The sequence below is a fragment of the Balaenoptera physalus genome (genome assembly GCF_965194825.1).
Source record: "Balaenoptera physalus genome assembly, chromosome: 7".
Lineage (NCBI taxonomy): Eukaryota > Metazoa > Chordata > Mammalia > Artiodactyla > Balaenopteridae > Balaenoptera > Balaenoptera physalus.
In genome coordinates, this window is record NC_138886.1 from 86,166,521 (window position 1) to 86,184,654 (window position 18,134).

Below are 18,134 nucleotides of genomic sequence, written 5' to 3' on the forward strand. Positions count from 1 at the left end.
AAGAGGCCCGCGCTGCTTCATGCCCAGGTGGCCTCGGTCTGCTCCGAGGGGGTGGGTGAAGTTTCTATCCAGACAACCCCTGCAGGTGACAAGATTCGTCCTCAGTTCATTCTAGTCCTGCCTGAGGCCGGGAAGAGCCAGGAGGCTCTGGAGCAGGCCCTCCGCCTGCCCTGCCCAGTGCGGGGCAAGCACACCCTGGGCTGAGGGAGCGCAGCAGCCGGCAGGGCCTGGACCCCACCAGTCCTCGACTGGGCCCGGCCCTAACAAAACAGCAGAAGGGCGTCCTGTAAAAGCAGCGTGGCACAAATAAGAAGCGCAAGGAGGGCCACCTGTGGGAGACCGGGCCAGAGGCAGCTGGCAGGCCCTAGGGACCTCGTGTGCCGTAGGGGCATGGACGGAGCAGCGTTTCTTTGTTAGGCACTTGAGGAAAGCCTGCTCTGGAGTGTGGCCTCCAGGGAAGGAAGTCCGTCTCCAGAAACAGCAGCATTGTCCCTTCACAGTGGCATTGCTCGTGCCTGGGGGCCATGCTCTGCTGTGTCCCAGGCCAGAGCTCTGGACGCCCCTGACCTCTGCTAGAATGGTCAGGCCTTCTTCCTTTCCCTGGGAGAGGTGCCCACGTGGGCACATTTACATCACTCAGGCATCAGGAAGGTCGTTTGCCTTTAGAAACGTGGCTTTGCGTTGCACTGGAGGCTAAAGGCTGAGCCACCAGCCAGGAGACAGGATGGGGTGGTGTGGGGACCTGGGGGCAGCCACTCACGGCACGTGGCTGCCACGCACACACTGCCTTTGTGGCCAGCTGAGTGCCATAGCTGTTGAACTGTGGTTCTGCGGTAGGAAGGAAACCCCCGGTGCCAGCGGAGGAGCGCGCGGCCAGAAAGATCACTGCAGGAGGCTGGCTGTTGCCTGCTCACCAGAGAGGAGCGTTTGCAGGAAGTCTCTTCTGACCAGGGTGAAAAGCGGCTTCTCCCTCGGGGCCTGCCACTTTTTACCACTAGGGGTCAGTGGTTAGCAAAAAATGTTTTCCTCCTATGATTTTAATGTTTCCCTGTGAAATTGTTATTTTAATAATACTGTATACAAATTCTGTCCTAACCTTTCATCCTCCCAACAAAAACTGTCCGTGAGGTGCCGGAGTGCCTGTCATTTACCGAATCCGTTCTGGTCTCCCTCGGCAAGCCCCAGCCCACAGTGCCACTAAGACAAAGCTTATTCCCGACAGAGGTCGCCCCGGACACAGGTTTCCGGGCACAGGGAAATGGACAAACCCATTCTTGTGAAGTCGCATGGCTTTTCTCAGACTTGGACTAACAATCTCTAAAGAAATACACTAAAATGTCCATCACATTGGCCTAGAGAGTGGAGTCATTTTGTTTTCTTCTTTACATTTCTGTTTGCCAAGTTTTCTACTTTTATAACCCGGGGCGGTGGGGAGCTCCAGTTTTCTCCTCCTCCCTGTCAACCCCTTGGATATTCCCATTGTCCTGTCCTCAGTCTGAAGTCTTTGGTCTTTAAAAAAGGGTTACCTTTGTGTTTGGATCACCAATTTTAAAAGTCAGGTGGCCCAGGTGAAATGGTCATTTCTTTAGTCTCTTGCAGTGACTGTCACTATTAACTCTGAACCTAAGGTATGAAATATATGCTGCGATTCGGTTCACTGAGCCCCTCCCTGATGCACTCATGGAGCCTCCCCCTGCGCCCACCCCAGTCCTAGCCCTGAAGCGGAGAGGCCAGCTCTGCCTTCACAGTGCGGTCGGGGGTCTGTTGCGAGAGACGGGCAAAAGCCGGACGGAGGTCAGGACCAAGGGCACACAGGGCACCGCTCTTGGCCCAGGGGACCCAAATGTGTTATTCAGCTGATTCCCCTGCTCCACAAAGTTCTACCATTATTATTTATGTAATATTTTTAAAACTGATTCTTTTTATTTACTAAAAGACATAGGTTTGAAAGTGAAATCGCTAACGTCCTTACCATAAATGGAAAACCCATACCACTACTACCAATAAATAAAAATAAATGCAATGAACAGCAATATGATTAAAATCTAGCTATATACTGTTGCCCACTCCCTCTTTTTTTTTTTTCCTGGAAAGAGAAAGAACATGCTTCCATCTTTTTCTTTTTCTTTTTTTTTTTATCGGGGTATAGATTTTTACACTCCCTCTTTATTAAAAGGGAAGATTAGCAAGGATTGAAGACATGCTAAAAACTTAAGGTCACAAATTGAGACTTGCCCCTAGAGCAATTTAAAGACCTTCAAGGGGATTTTATAAAGGAATGGCCTTCTCACTGTGTGATTCAGCATTACTTAATGTCATGGCCTGCTACTGTCTAAGATCATTTTGCATTCAACCTTAACAATCTCGTGTACCAGAGTGGTATTCATCTCATCTGTATCAGTCAGGGTCCTGGTGGAGATTTAATGAAAGTTCAAAGTCACAGGCACAATTCACAGGAACATACAAGAGACGGTGAAGCATCCGGAGGCTAGGAACAGAGGGGAGCCATTAGTTACCACCCCTGAGGCTGAAAAGGCAAGAGGAAGAAGTCACGATGCTGGGAAAGCTGGAGCTCCAGGGGAGAAGCCGCCAGGGGGTCTAGGGTCAGAGACACAACTGGTATCAGAAAAGCAGCAGGCAGTGAGGAGGGAAAATATATACCTCGACCTTTCTCTCCTCCCAGCCTCTACAGTGCCTCCCATTGGTGGACCCTAACCGGAGGCAAATGGCAAGCAAGCCTGGGAGATGCAGTCCATGGGGTTAGCCTCTCGGGACACAGAGCAGCGCAGGAAAGGATGCGGGAGGTGGAGCAAACAATCAACACAATGTCCCTGGGAAACACTGCTGCCCAGCCTACACGAGAGGCACACACACAAACCAGCCTGAAGCAGGGGTGGGGCAAGGAGAGAGGGCAAAGTCTGGGAAGGAGGGCAGGGGGCAAGGTCTAACGTGCTTGCTCTCTGGCCTGCAGTTTCCGTGAGCATCAACAACCTGTACCCGGGCTGTGAGAATGTGAGCGTCAGGAGCCGCAGCATGATGTTCGAGCCGGGCCTCACCAAGGGAATGCTAGAGGTGTTCGGGGCCCCGTCCCACCACCCGCACTGCCCCGCCGATGACCAGTCCACAAAGGCCATCGACATCCAGAACGCCTACTTGAACGGTATGGCTCTCCCACCCCAAATGGGAAGGACCTCGAGTTTCCCCCCAGGGAGCCTGGCCCAGCGGGCATCCATCACAGCCGCACAAAGGATGGAAGAAGGGCCAGCACAGAGCGATGTGGGGAGTGACCCAGGACTGAAGCATGGCTGGGTAACACCCCCAAAAAGTAAAACTAAACCCCCTGGTGTCCCCAGCACCTGGCAAAGCACTGGGCACACAGAGGTGCTTAATAAATGACTTGAGTAAATTAGTACATTTTTTAAAATACTGCTGAACTTCCACCTGGATGGGAAATCTCATAAAATACGGTCCCACTAGCATTTTGATGTACCCGAGTTTGAAACCCAAGTGCTGCTCCCCCGGAGCTCCCAGGGCCCCCAGCTGGGCCCAAAGCACTGGAACAGAAGCCTCGTTGAGACACGGCCCAGAGCAGGCATAGAGCAGTTTCTCTGACGCTAAGTTCCCACAGCTGTGAGGATTTTACGAGCTCATGTTTATTAAAGGTCCTTGTATAATGTCTAGCAGGGAGAGGCTCTCAAAAAGTGGAAATTGGGAGCATCTTCATGAAGGCCCTTTTATTATACTAAACCCAGTGAAAAATAGAATACTCAGGGTGTTTACCTAAAGCAGTGGTTCTTAGACTCCAGCGTGCGCACAAATCCCCTGGAGGGCATCTGAAAACACAGACTTGCCAGCCCGCCCTCGAGCGTCTGATTCAGCCCATCTGGAGAGTTTCTTGGTAATGCTGCTGCTGGGACCAGGGACCCTAATAAAATAGAATTGAAGTCCGTGTGCATTCTGCTCTCTTAAAAGCTGAGTGTTCTCTGAGCTCCCTGGAGCAGAGCTGGCCCCGCAGCATAGGGAGAGCAGAAGTGTGCCCTCAGCACCCATCACCCCTACCCTCATCCCTCGACCTCCCCTGGCCTTATCCCCGTCCCACGTCTGGCTCCCAATGCTCCCCAAGCTCAAAGGGCCTATTTCTGTGTTCCAGAGCTATTCACACTAAGGCCTTAACTGCCAGACTTAGAGGCCCATGCTCCCCAGGAGCGCCTGTGCTCTAGAAAAGCCCTGTGGATCTTCCAAAATGACTCTCGACTGCAGAATTTCTGTCATGGGATAAGCACCAAGGGGAAAAATTAGGGAAAGGGAGGCTGAAATCCTATGACATAAGTGGTCCTGCCTGGCTTCCCAGAGGCCAGTGGGTGGGTGGTCACTGACCTGGTGGGATGTGGCCGCGTAGAGGTGGCTGTGTCCATGTGCCTGGACAGTCGTTAGGAGGTTCCGGGTGCCTAGGAACTCCAGGTCAGAATCTCACCCATGACACTTGCGGGAAAGGCAGCCGCCCCCAGAGCTCCTGTGTGGGAGAGTGGGAGAGTAGCTGCCCCCCTACCCACACCCACAGCCTTCCTCCCCCCGCCCCTTCTGCTGCCTCCCCAGCAGAGGTGGCCTCTTGGACCCAATCTCCGCACAGTTTCTCTTACATCCTTCCTGTGCAAAGCTGCTCATCAATGACTGCATCTTACACCTATGCACGGCAGCCTGCTCCCTTCTGAGCGACCAAAACAGGTCTCTCACTCACCTGTGGAAGGTGAATTTAGTCACCATTTAACCAAAATTAAGGTTACATTTCATAGTGAATATACCAATACTTGGGGGTGAAAAACAAAATATATGTGTCCACGTACACCTTTCCATGTATGCTTATAGGCACGCATATACACACACGTGTGTGGGGTGTTACGTGTGTGTGTGTGTGTGTACCACTCTGCGGTATTATAAGTAGATGTGCTAGAGATAGAGATACAGATACAATAATGAAGGCATTAAGGAAAAAGGATAAGCAGATACAGATATAAGTAGGTTTATGGATATAGATATTGTAAAAGGCATGGATGTAAAAACAGACATAGACATAAGAAATAGGGAAATGTAAATATTCCATATGTAGATCTATACTTAAGTAGATGCATAAATAAATAGATGAATGCTATGAATGTCACTGTCCCTACCGGTCATCCCTAAAGTGCTGAGAAAAACTGTGATTGAAATTTGGTGGTGGTGTTTCACAATCATAATCTTTCTTTTTCTTTTTCTCTGTAGGCGTTGGCGATTTCAGTGTGTGGGAGTTCTCTGGAAATCCTGTATACTTCTGCTGTTATGACTATTTTGCTGCAAATGATCCCACGTCCATCCATGTTGTCGTTTTCAGTCTAGAAGAACCCTACGAGATCCAGCTGAATCAAGTGATTTTCTGGCTCAGTTTTCTGAAGTCTCTTGTCCCGGTTGAAGAGCCCATAGGTAAGCCGAGGAGGAGGGCGTGCCCTTCCTGTTGGTCTCGCACCCTGGTCATGCCCGGATCCGACAGCTTGTGGCCAACAGCTGCGGGAACCCTTGTTCCTCCTTCCTATCAGGAGATTTCCACTCTAGAAGTTTCCTAGGGCTCAGCTGTTTGTTTTGTTCTGCAAGGAGTTGTTTCATGATTGCATATTTCTGCCACAAAGACTCAATTCTGAGCAATTCCTTGAGAGCCATTTCTCGCTTTCTTTCTATATTTTAGGGCTGTAGTCATTTTTGTTAGGTGCAAAGTGGAATACCTCCTTTGACAGCTACTGTGCCTTACCTAATGGGTACATAATTAATAGAATGAACTCTCCTTCGTTCTGTAGTTCCATCAAAAATGAAAGAAAAGGAACCATGATAACTGAATGCATTATCTTAGCCTTATCCCTAGAGGAAAAGACAGCATGGACAGACTTATTTTGTTCTTTTCATACAAAAAAAGAAGCAGCCTTCCCTGATGAAATGCAAACCTCAGCAGTCATTTTTTTTTGAAAAGCTTACAATAATAAAATAAATTGGGCTAATTCCCCTCAGGGTACCTCCAATTTTGCCTCTTTCTTTCTCATTCTTTTTCATGTTTTCGTTTTAAACACGCCCATAAGTGAGAGGCTCTCTGCCTGTGTGAACTGCAGGAGTCTCCCTTCTGAGCCATTTCTGTGCTGGTGCTGCATTCAGCGGGCTTGGTCTGGTCTTAAAAAGGGTGTCCCCCTGGTCAGAGGTTAGATCTCTCCTCACCATGCAAACAAGGCCTATTTGGAGGAAGATCTGAGAAGCTGCCTTATGCCCTGTGGTCGCTTCTAGTTCACTTCAGAGCAATCTTCCTGGAGGCCCAGGAAATAGGCTCATTCCATTCTGGGCCAGGCCTAGGCCTTCCAGAGGTCACTCCTAGCAGCAGGCCTGGGGCCCTCAGGTCTGCGGGCAAAGTTGCATGTCCGCCTGGAGAGACGGCCCAGGCCTCAGGCAGAGCACCCAGCCTCACCTGGGCAGGATGGAGGACCCACGTGTGAAACGGTTTGCTCTCTGCCCTCAGCCTTTGGCGGCAAGCTGAAGAACCCACTCCGAGTTGTCCTGGTGGCCACCCACGCCGACATCATGAACATTCCTCGTCTAGCTGGAGGCGAGTTCGGATATGACAAAGACACCTCGTTGCTGAAAGAGGTCAGGAACAGGTAAGTCGGCTGCTGCATCTTCAGGGGTGATACAGCCAAAGTCATGTGACCCAGAGAAAGGAATTAAAGAACTGAAAGGCCTCTTTGGCTTGGTCGAATTTTTTTTACCAAAGCCACAAATACACATAATAACAAATCAAACAGAAGTAAAGGGCACATAATAAAAATCAGCGGCCTTCTCACTTCTGTCCTCACCCCCGAGTACCACTGCCCAGAGGTAACTCCTTTTAGTTGTTTTATGTATTTTTTTTCAGCTCTAGGGAGGAATAATTGACAAGTGAAATTGTAAGATATTTAAATTGTATGAAGTGGTGATTTGACGTATGTATACAATGTGAAAGGATTCTCTCCATCTCGTTAATTAACACATCCGTCACCTCACCCATTTATCGTTTTTTTTTTTTTTTTTGGTGAGAACATCCATCAGTATTCCTCAAAATGTAAGTTGCAACCTGCTAGTGGATCATGAAATTCATTTAGGAGGTCTGGAGTGGAGTGGAGGGGAGAAGGACATGATGGAAAATATCAGAGTGCATTTTGTGTCAAGTATTTTTGGAAAACATTTTTTTTCACTTATAAATATGGATGTGCACAGAATCACAATGTAAAAGTATCTATTTTTACTTAGTGTCTATCCCCAAAAAAGTTTGAACCTGCATTTCTGTTTAATATGCTAGTAATTTGAATTCTTGGTTTATCAACTGACAACACTTCTCTGTTATCTTCCTGATGTGAAAAATAGGGCTTCTACTAATATTTTAGATCTAAGGTGTTATTTCATACTCATCCCTCTGTTCTCACTCCATCAACCTGCAGCAGCATCTCTTCTCCTGCCTTGTAAAGTGAGTGCATTAGGCCTCCCCTTTCCTGCGTCGGGGGAAGCTGTTTCCCCCGTTTTGTGGAAGCTGGGGCGCCTGTCTGCACCTGGAGCAGGCGGTGTCCCCAGGCCTCCACCCCAGGGTGACATTACAGAGTCCAGCCAACAGCAGGTGCGGGGTGTCCCTGCAAGGCCACCAGAACTTCCTTGCCTCCCACCAGCCTTTTGGGCCAGCAGGAGCCTGGCCCTCTGTGGAAATACCCGGTGAGACTGCGTCACTCTGAGGCGGTCACTGCTCTTCCCTTAGGTTTGGGAACGATCTTCACATTTCAAATAAGCTGTTTGTTCTGGATGCCGGGGCTTCTGGGTCTAAGGACATGAAGGTACTTCGAAATCACCTGCAAGAAATACGGAGCCAGATTGTTTTGGTGAGTATACCTGGGGAGGGCTGGACCCAACCTTCCCCTGGACCATCCAGTGACCCGGGATTTGGGCCTCTTTGTGTGGCCCTCTGGGTTTGGTCTGGTTTTCATGGGACCCAGCACACGGTGTCTGCGTGGCCATGTTTTTATCCTGTTACCCTGGGGTAAGGAAGGAAGAGTAGAGAAACAAGGAGATGGCCTTGAGATGAAGCGTTGTTATGGACAAGGTTAGAGTGTATGAAATTCTGACAGTTTTGGTTGTTTGTTTAAAAGTAAAATTGTTTGTTAGAAATTACAAAAGCAATTCAAAAGTGACTTATTGTGAAATATTTGGGAAATGCAGAAAAGTAGAAAAACAGTCACCAACAAAATTCACTGAAGAGCATAAAATAATAGCTGTCCAAATGGAATGAGATGGTGTTCTTGGATGGCAAGATTTTATTACTAAGTGTTTCATTTTCCCAAGTTATATAAACTTTATACAGTTCCAGTTAGCATCTGAATGGGATTGAGGAGATTGGGTTTTTGTCTTAAAATTTCAATAGAAGAATAAATGAAACATGTTATAAAGGCTCTGTAATCAATAAACCAATAAATAACTGGAATAGATTAGTGAGTGTTGAAGTAAATCAGAACATCTGCAGAAATTTAATAGAGAACATAGATGTTATTTAAATTTAATGGGGAAAATGTTTATTTAATCAATGATCTGGCACAACTGGCTATTTGCCTAGAAGGAAACTAGGTTGAACTCCTGCTCACTACGTAGCCCAAAAATAGACTGTAGGCAGATTAAAGTTTTTAAATGTAAAAAATAAAGCAATATCTTGATGGAAATGCAAGATAATTTATTTTTAAAATAACTTAAGAGTGCTTTGAGAAAGCTTTTAAGCCAAGATAGAAAACCTCAGAAGTTTTCAAAGAAAATACACCAATATTTTGTCAAATACATTTGACAACATAGAAGCTTTTTCTGGCAAATAAATTCCATAAACAAAGTTAAAAGGTGAGGTAGATTGGGAAAAATATATTCTCAATGCCCCTGGCATATAAAAGGTTGCTATCCATAATATTCAAAAAGCTGTCTGAAATGGGTACGAAATGGGCAAATATCCCAATGGAAAAATTCTAAAAAAAAATGCTCCGGGGACTGTTCCTGCTTCTAAGCTCGAGTGTAACAGGGAGGACATGGCTCTCGCTCCCCTGCCTGGCAGGTGCCGTCTTTAGTTATAACTCACCGTTTGCCTGATAGAAGTACCATGCTTACAATACTAGGGTCCAGTTCTAGGCATGCTTTTGGAACTTTCAGGAACCCTCTCCTCCCTCGTGAAGCTTGACCCTCGCTTTCTAAAGGGGGCTACACTACGGCAGAGTCAGTGGGCAGGGGGTAAGCCTGGAGGGCCTTGGAGAACCTGGTCACAGAAACCAGTGGGTGGCAATCGGGAACAGTGGTCTGTGACCGGCTCAGCACCTGCTCACCAGGTGGGATGAGGGCCTGTGCTCCCTGAAGAGTCTTGAGCTGGGGTGTGGCTTCACATGATGTCTGCTTCACCTCCCGCGCACCCCCAACTCCTGCGGTCGGGCAGATGAAGCTCACCAAACAAACTGCCTTTATCCCTGGGAATATTGTTCGTTGAATAGGGAGTGGAATGTAGGGGGTGTAAAAGATGAGATTCGAGAAGGGACTGCCTGATTAATGATGCAGTGCCGTGTATGGCTCATGGGGTTTTTAATTAGGAAAGTGTGCTGATTATGAGTCTGTAACACAGACTGATTTATTTAACCAAGTTAAGAGATTAAAAACTCATTTCAAGGGCTTCCCTGGTGGCGCAGTCGTTGAGAATCTGCCTGCCAATGCAGGGGACGTGGGTTCGAGCCCTGGTCTGGGAAGATCCCACATGCTGCGGAGCAACTAAGCCCATGCGCCACAATTGCTGAGCCTGCGCGTCTGGAGCCTGTGCTCCGCGACAAGGGAGACCGCGATAGTGAGAGGCCCATGCACGGCAATGAAGAGTGGCCCCCGCTCGCCGCAACTAGAGAAAGCCCTCGCACAGAAACGAAGACCCAACACAGCCATAAATAAATAAATAAAATTTTAAAAAAAAACTTATTTCAAGTCAATTACCAAGAATTAATCAAATTTGAAATATTTCAACAGTAATCCCCATGAATACCTAATTTACTGGTAAAAAGCCATTTAATAATGATAATGATACTTACTCTCTTTTCCTGTCTCTTTGTTCATGAAGTGGCCATCACCTGGCTGAAACCCTCACTCCAAGAGAGGGAGGGAGGAAAACATTAGGAGTTAGTGAACGTTAGTTAATTGAGTCCACAATTTCAAAGCCATTTTTTGTGAAGCCTTGCCATCTATTTAAAACGATCAGTGGAAATGAAAGCCCCTATAAAATTTTATATTTGTTAAATAGATTCTGCTTAAAGGCAACACTGAAAAAACAAAACTGCCCCAGTACTTACCCAAAAAGCACTGGTGCATCCAAAGAATTACATGCAACAGTGCATATGTGAGCAGCATCGTTTTATCCCAGCTCCTCCTGAGTCCCCACAGCTGTGCGTTGACCTGCCTGTTCTGCATGTTCTAGGTCTGCCCTCCAATGACTCACCTGTGTGAGAAAATCATCTCCACGCTGCCCTCCTGGAGGAAGCTCAACGGACCCAACCAGCTGATGTCATTGCAGCAGTTTGTGTACGACGTGCAGGACCAGCTGAACCCCCTGGCCAGCGAGGCGGACCTCCGGCACATCGCCCAGCAGCTCCACAGTGCCGGCGAGGTGAGGGCTCCAGCCCTGGCAAGGGTCTGGGCGGGGGCCCTGGGATGCATTTCCAGTGTCTGAAGGTGGGATGAGCCGCAGAGGCCGAGTGGCAACTGCCCACTACCCATGATGTTTCCAGACGTGTGACTATCACAGGAAGCCTCGAGTGATTCCCCGAACTGCGGTTCTTTGCTCTCCTGTTCACCTTAAGAGCTGTTGTTTTGTCTTGCTTTGGTTGGTTTGTTTTCCGGCTTCTCTTAGTTTGGGAGCACAGTTCCTGCTACACTGGGTGACTGGGCCTCTCCTCTCTCTCCCTGGGGCAGCTGATGCTTAGCTGTGATTCCTGCCGCCTTCAGGATGGCTGCTCTCCATGGAGTGTATCAGCTCCAAACAGACCTCTTGGGCTCACAGACAATCAAGAAATAGTAGTGACGTATCTTCAGGGAGAGAGCATCTGGAGACACTAAGACACGGCAAGCAGTGATCCCCAGAAATGACCAAGAAATAGGAATCTCTCTTCCTGGTTCAGCTCTGGGGTGCAGTTTGGGAACCCTGTTCTAATTGCTTCGTATGCTGCCTTTCCCTCTCAAGGGCGCATAGCCTTCACATTCTTCCATCATGTGAAATCAGGAGACAGTGTAAGCTAGTATGGGCCAAGAAGAACAGTTCTGAATATGAAAAACCAGAAGCAGTTCCAGGAATTTTACAAACCAGAAGCTTCCCTGCCCAGTCTCAGGTGCCATGTGGGGGCCTTGGCCATGGATTACATAGGTTTGAAATTCTACTTGAATCAAGAAGCCAGTGACCCTAAAAACTAGAGCCTCAAGCAGTGATTGTGTCCGTCTTTGAATTCCAATGAAACTACAGGCTAATCTACTGGCCCCTCCAGCAGTACTTTATCTTTTTTTTTTGGTAACATCTTTATTGGAGTATAATTGCTTTACAATGGTGTGTTAGTTTCTGCTTTATAACAAAGTGAATCAGCTATATGGATACATATATCCCCATATCCCCTCCCTCTTGCATCTCCCTCCCACCCTCCCTATCCCACCCCTCTAGGTGGGCACAAAGCATGGAGCTGATCTTGTGCTGTGCGGCTGCTTCCCACTAACTAACTATTTTACATTTGGTAGTGTATATATGTCAATGCCACTCTCTCACTTCTTCCCAGTTTACCCTTCCCCCTCCCCATGTCCTCAAGTCCATTCTCTATGTCTGCATCTTTATTCCTGTCCTGCCACTAGCTTCTTCAGAACCATTTTCTTTTTTTTTTTAGATTCCATATATGTGTGTTAGAATATGGTATTTGTTTTTCTCTTTCTGACTTACTTCACTCTGTATGACAGACTCTAGGTCCATCCACCTCACTACAAATAACTCAATTTCATTTCTTTTTATGGCTGAGTAATATTCCATTGTATATACGTGCCACATCTTCTTTCTCCATTCATCTGTCTATGGACATTTAGGTTGCTCCCATGTCCTGGCTATTGTAAATAGAGCTGCAATGAACATTGTGGTACATGACTCTATTTGAATTATGGTTTTCTCAAGGTATATGCCCAGTAGTGGGATTCCTGGGTCATGTGGTAGTTCTATTTTTAGTTTTTTAAGGAACCTCCATACTGTTCTCCATAGTGGTTGTATCAATTTCATTCCCACCAACGGTGCAAGAGGGTTCCCTTTTCTCCACACCATCTCCAGCATTTATTGTTTGTAGATTTTTTGATCATGGCCATTCTGACTGGTGTGAGGTGATACCTCATTGTAGTTTTGATTTGCATTTCTCTAATGATTAGTGACGTTGAGCATTCTTCCATGTGTTTGTTGGCTGTCTGTATATCTTCTTTGGAGAAATGTCTATTTAGGTCTTCTGCCCATTTTTGGATTGGGTTGTTTGTTTTTTTGATATTGAGCTGCATGAGCTGCTTTTACATTTTGGAGATTAACCCTTTGTCACTTGCTTCATTTGCAAATATTCTCTCCCATTCTGAGGGTTGTCTTTTCATCTTGTTTATGGTTTCCTTTGCTGTGCAAAAGCTTTTAAGATTCATTAGGACCCATTTGTTTATTTTTGTTTTTATTGCCATTGCTCTAGGAGGTGTGTCAAAAAGGTTCTTGCTGTGATTTATGTCATAGAGTGATCTGCCTATGTTTTCTTCTAAGAGTTTGATAGTGTCTGGCCTTTCATTTAGGTCTTTAATCCATTTTGAGTTTATTTTTGTGTATGGTATTAGGGAGTGTTCTAATTTCATTCTTTTACATGCAGCTGTCCAGTTTTCCCAGCACCACTTATTGAAGAGGCTGTCTTTTCTCCACTGTATATGCTTGCCTCCTTTATCAAAGATAAGGTGACCATATGTGTGTGGGTTTATCTCTGGGCTTTCTATCCCATTCCATTGATCTATATTTCTGTTTTTGTGCCAGTACCATACTGTCTTGATTACTGTAGCTTTGTAGTATAGTCTGAAGTCAGGGAGCCTGATTCCTCCAGCCCTGTTTTTCTTTCTCAAGATTGCATTGGCTATTCAGGGTCTTTTGTGTTTCCAAAGAAATTGTGAAACTTTTTGTTCTAGTTCTGTGAAAAATGCCATTGGCAGTTTGATAGGGATTGCATTGAATCTGTAGATTGCTTTGGGTAGTATAGTCATTTTCACAATGTTGATTCTTCCAATCCAAGAACATGGTATATCTCTCCATCTGTTTGTATCATCTATTTTCTTTCATCAGTGTCTTATAGTTTTCTGCATACAGGTCTTTTGTCTCCTTAGGTAGATTTATTCCTAGGTATTTCATTCATTAGTATATAGGAATGCAAGAGATTTCTGTTCATTAATTTTGTATTCTGCTACTTTACCAAATTCATTGATTAGCTCTAGTAGTTTTCTGGTAGCATCTTTAGGATTCTCTGTGTATAGCGTCATGTCATCTGCAAACAGAGACAGCTTTACTTCTTCTTTTCTGTCTTGGATTCCTTTTACTTCTTTTTCTTCTCTGATTGCTGTGGCTAAAACTTCCAAAACTATGTTGAATAATAGTGGTGAGAGTGGACAACCTTGTCTTGTTCCTGATCTTAGAGGAAATGGTTTCAGTTTTTCACCATTGAGAACAATGTTGGCTGTGGGTTTGTCATATATGGCCTTTATTATGTTGAGCTAAGTTCCCTCTGTGCCTACTTTCTGAAGGGTTTTTATCATAAATGGGTGTTGAATTTTGTTGAAAGCTTTTTCTGCATCTACTGAGATGATCATATGGTTTTTCTCCTTCAGTTTGTTAATATGGTTTGGTTTTTCTCCTTCAGTTTGTTAATGTAGTTTATCACATTGATTGATTTGCGTATATTGAAGAATCCTTGCATTCCTGGGGTAAACCCCACTTCATCATGGTGTATGATCCTTTTAATGTGCTCTTGGCTTCTCTTTGCTAGTATTTTGTTGAGGATTTTTACATCTATGTTCATCAGTGATATTGGCCTGTAGTTTTCTTTCTTTGGGACATCTTTGTCTGGTTTTGGTATCAGGGTTATGGTGGCCTCATAGAATCAATTTGGGAGTGTTCCTCCCTCTGCTATATTTTGGAAGAGTTTGAGAAAGATAGGTGTTAGCTCTTCTCTAAATGTTTGATAGAATTCACCTGTGAAGCCATCTGGTCCTGGGCTTTTGTTTGTTGGAAGATTTTTAATCACAGTCTCAATTTCAGTGCTTGTGATTGGTCTCTTCATATTTTCTATTTCTTCCTGGTTCAGTCTCAGAAGGTTTTGCTTTTCTAAGAATTTGTCCATTTCTTCCAGGTTGTCCATTTTATTGGCATAGAGTTTCTTGTAGTAATCTCTCATGATCCTTTGTATTTCTGCAGTGTCAGTTGTTACTTCTCCTTTTTCATTTCTAATTCTATTGATTTGAGTCTTCTCCTCTTTTTTCTTGATGAGTCTGCCTAATGGTTTATCAATTTTGTTTATCTTCTCGAAGAACAAGCTTTTAGTTTTATTGATCGTTGGTATTGTTTCCTTCATTTCTTTTTCATTTATTTCTGATCTGATCTTTATGATTTATTTCCTTCTGCTAAATTTGGGGTTTTTTGTTCTTCTTTCTCTAACTGCTTTAGGTGTAAGGTTAGCTTGTTAATCTGAGATGTTTCTTGTTTCTTGAGGTAGTATTGTATTGCTATAAACCTCCCTCTTAGAACCGTTTTTGCTGCATCCCATAGGTTTTGGGTCATCGTGTTTTCATTGTCATTTGATTCTAGGTATTTTTTGATTTCCTCTTTGATTTCTTCAGTGATCTCTTCGTTATTTAGTAGTGTATTGTTTATCCTCCATGTGTTTGTATTCTTTACAGATATTTTCCTGTAATTGATATCTACTCTCATAGCGTTGTGGTCAGAAAAGACACTTGATATGATTTCAATTTTCTTAAATTTACCAAAGCTTGATTTGTGACCTGAGATATGATCTATCCTGGAGAATGTTCCATGAGCACTTGAGAAGAAAGTGTATTCTTTTGTTTTTGGATGGAATGTCCTATAAATATCAATTAAGTCCATCTTGTTTAATGTATCATTTAAAGCTGTGTTTCCTTATTTATTTTCATTGTGGATGATCTGTCCATTGGTGAAAGTGGGGTGTTAAAGTCCCCTACTATGATTGTGTTATTGTCGATTTCCCATTTTATGGCTGTTAACATTTGCCTTATGTATTGAGGTGCTCCTATGTTGGGTGCATAAATATTTACAGTTGTTATATCTTCTTCTTGGATTGATCCCTGGATCATTATGTAGTGTCCTTCTTTGTCTCTTGAAATAGTCTTTATATTAAAGTCTCTTTTGTCGGATATGAGAATTGCTACTCCAGCTTTCTTTTGATTTCCATTTGCATGGAATATCTTTTTCCATCCCCTCACTTTCAGTCTGTATGTGTCACTAGGTCTGAATTGGGTCTCTTGTAGACAGCATATATACAGGTCTTGTTTTTGTATCCATTCAGCCAGTCTTTGTCTTTCAGTTGGACCATTTAATCCATTTACATTTAAGGTAATTATTGATATGTATTTTCCTATTACCATTTTGTTAATTGTTTTGAGTTTGCTATTGTAGGTCTTTTCCTTCTCTTCTGTTTGCTGCCTAGAGAAGTTCCTTTAGCATTTGTTGTAAAGCTGGTTTGGTGGTGCTGAATTCTCTTAGCTTTTGCTTGTCTGTAAAGGTTTTAATTTCTCCATCGAATCTGAATGAGATCCTTGCTGGGTAGAGTCATCTTGGTTGTAGGTTTTTCCCTTTCATCACTTTGAATATGTTCTGCCACTCCCTCTGGCTTACAGAGTTTCTGCTGAAAGATCAGCTATTAACCTTTTGGGGATTCCCTTGTATGTTAATAATTGCTTTTCCCATTCTGCTTTTAATATTTTTTCTTTGTATTTAATTTTTGATAGTTTTATTAGTATGTGTCTTGGCATGTTTCTCCTTGGATTTATCCTGTATGGGACTCTCTGTGTTTCCTGGACTTGACTGACTATTTCCTTTTTCATATTAGGGAATTTTTCAACTATAATCTCTTCAAATATTTTCTCAGTCCCTTTCTTTTTCTCTTCTTTTTCTGGGACCACTATACTTTGAATGTTGGTGTGTTTAATGTTGTCCCAGAGGTCTCTGAGTCTGTCCTCAATTCTTTTCATTCTTTTTTCTTTATTCTGCTCTGCGGTAGTTATTTCCAGTATTTTATCTTCCAGGTCACTTATCCGTTCTTCTGCCTAAGTTATTCTGCTATTGATTCCTTCTAGAGAATTTTTAATTTAATTTAGTGTGTTGTTCATCACTGTTTGTTTGCTCTTTAGTTCTTCCAGTTCCTTGTTAAACGTTTCTTCTATTTTCTCCATTCTATTTCCAAGATTTTGGATCATCTTTACTATCATTACTCTGAATCCTTTTTCAGGTAGACTGCCTATTTCCTCTTCATTTGTTTGATCTGGTGGGTTTTTACCTTGCTCCTTCATCTGCTGTGTGTTTCTCTGTCTTCTCATTTTTCTTAACTTACTGTGTTTGGGGTCTCCTTTTCGTAGGCTTCAGGTTTGTAGTTCCCGTTATTTTTGGTGTCTGCCCCCAGTGGCTAAGGTTGGTTCAGTGGGTTGTGTAGGCTTCCTGGTGGAGGGGACTGGTGCCTATGTTCTGGTGGATGAGGCTGGATCTTGTCTTTCTGGTGGGCAGGACCGTGTCCAGTGGTATGTTTTGGAGTAACTGTGACCTTATTATGATTTTAGGCAGTCTCCCTGCTAATGGGTGGGTTTATGTTCCTGTCTTGCTAGTTGTTTGGCCTAAGGTGTCCAGCACTGGAGCTTGCTGGTCATTGAGTGGAGCTGGGTCTTAGCGTTGAGACGGAGATCTCTGGGAGAGCTTTCGCCATTTGATATTACATGGAGCCGGGAGGTCTCTGGTGGACCAATGTCCTGAACTTGGCTCTCCCACCTCAGAGGCACAGGCCTGAAACCCGGCCCGGAGCACCAAGTCAGCCACATGGCTCAGAAGAAAAGGGACAAAAAGAGAAAGAATGGGAGGAAGGGACGGAGAGAGGGAGGAAGGAAGGAAAATAAAGTTATTAAAATAAAAAAATTATTAAAAATAAAAAAAATTTTTAAGTAATATTAAAAAAAAAGAAAAAGGGAGCAACCAAAAAATCAAATCCACCAATGATAACAAATGCTAAAAACTATACTAAAAAAGGAAAAAACAGATGGAACCCTAGGACAAATGGTAAAAGCAAAGCTCTACAGACAAAATCACCCAAAGAAGCATACACATACACACTCACAAAAAGAGAAAAAGGAAAAAAATATATATATATCTATATATATATAAAAAAGGAAGAGAGCAACCAAATCAATAAATAAATCTACCAATGATAATAAACTCTAAATACTAAACTACAATAAACACAAAACCAAAAAAAATTAGATGCAGAAAGCAAACCCTAAGTCTACAGTTGCTCCCAAAGTCCACTGCCTCAATTTTGGGATGGTTTGTTTTCTATTCAGGTATTCCAGAGATGCAGGGTACATCAAGTTGATTGTGGAGATTTAATCCGCTGCTCCTGAGGTTGCTGGGAGAGATTTCCCTTTCTCTTCTTTGTTCGCACAGCTCCTGGGGTTCAGCTTTGGGTTTGGCCTCGCCTCTGCGTGTAGGTCGCCTGAGGGCATCTGTTCTTCGCTCAGACAGGACGGGGTTAAAGTAGCAGCTGATTAGGGTGCTCTGGCTCAGGCCAGGGGGAGGGAGGGGTACCGAATGTGGGGCGAGCCTGTGGTGGGCAGAGGCCGGTGTGACCTTGCAACAGCCTGAGGTGCGCCGTGTGTTCTCCCGGGGAAGTTGTCCCTGGATCACGGAACCCTGGCAGTGGTGGGTTGCACAGGCTCCCAGGAGGGTAGGTGTGGATAGTGTCCTGTGCTTGCACACAGGTTTCTTGCTGGCAGTA

At 44.5% G+C, this 18,134-nt stretch overlaps 1 protein-coding gene across 7 annotated transcripts in view; it reads left to right on the forward strand.

The window, feature by feature from the left end:
* Nucleotides 1–18,134, forward strand: part of DAPK1 (death associated protein kinase 1) — a 214,594-nt gene that overhangs the window by 191,541 nt on the left and 4,919 nt on the right. For all 7 annotated transcript variants that reach the window (XM_082469582.1, XM_082469576.1, XM_082469579.1 and 4 more), the window contains exons 21-25: nt 2,972–3,160; nt 5,260–5,457; nt 6,530–6,668; nt 7,793–7,913; nt 10,511–10,699. In XM_082469582.1, the coding sequence (XP_082325708.1) occupies nt 2,972–3,160; nt 5,260–5,457; nt 6,530–6,668; nt 7,793–7,913; nt 10,511–10,699 (836 nt within the window). The remainder of the gene's footprint in view (nt 1–2,971; nt 3,161–5,259; nt 5,458–6,529; nt 6,669–7,792; nt 7,914–10,510; nt 10,700–18,134) is intronic.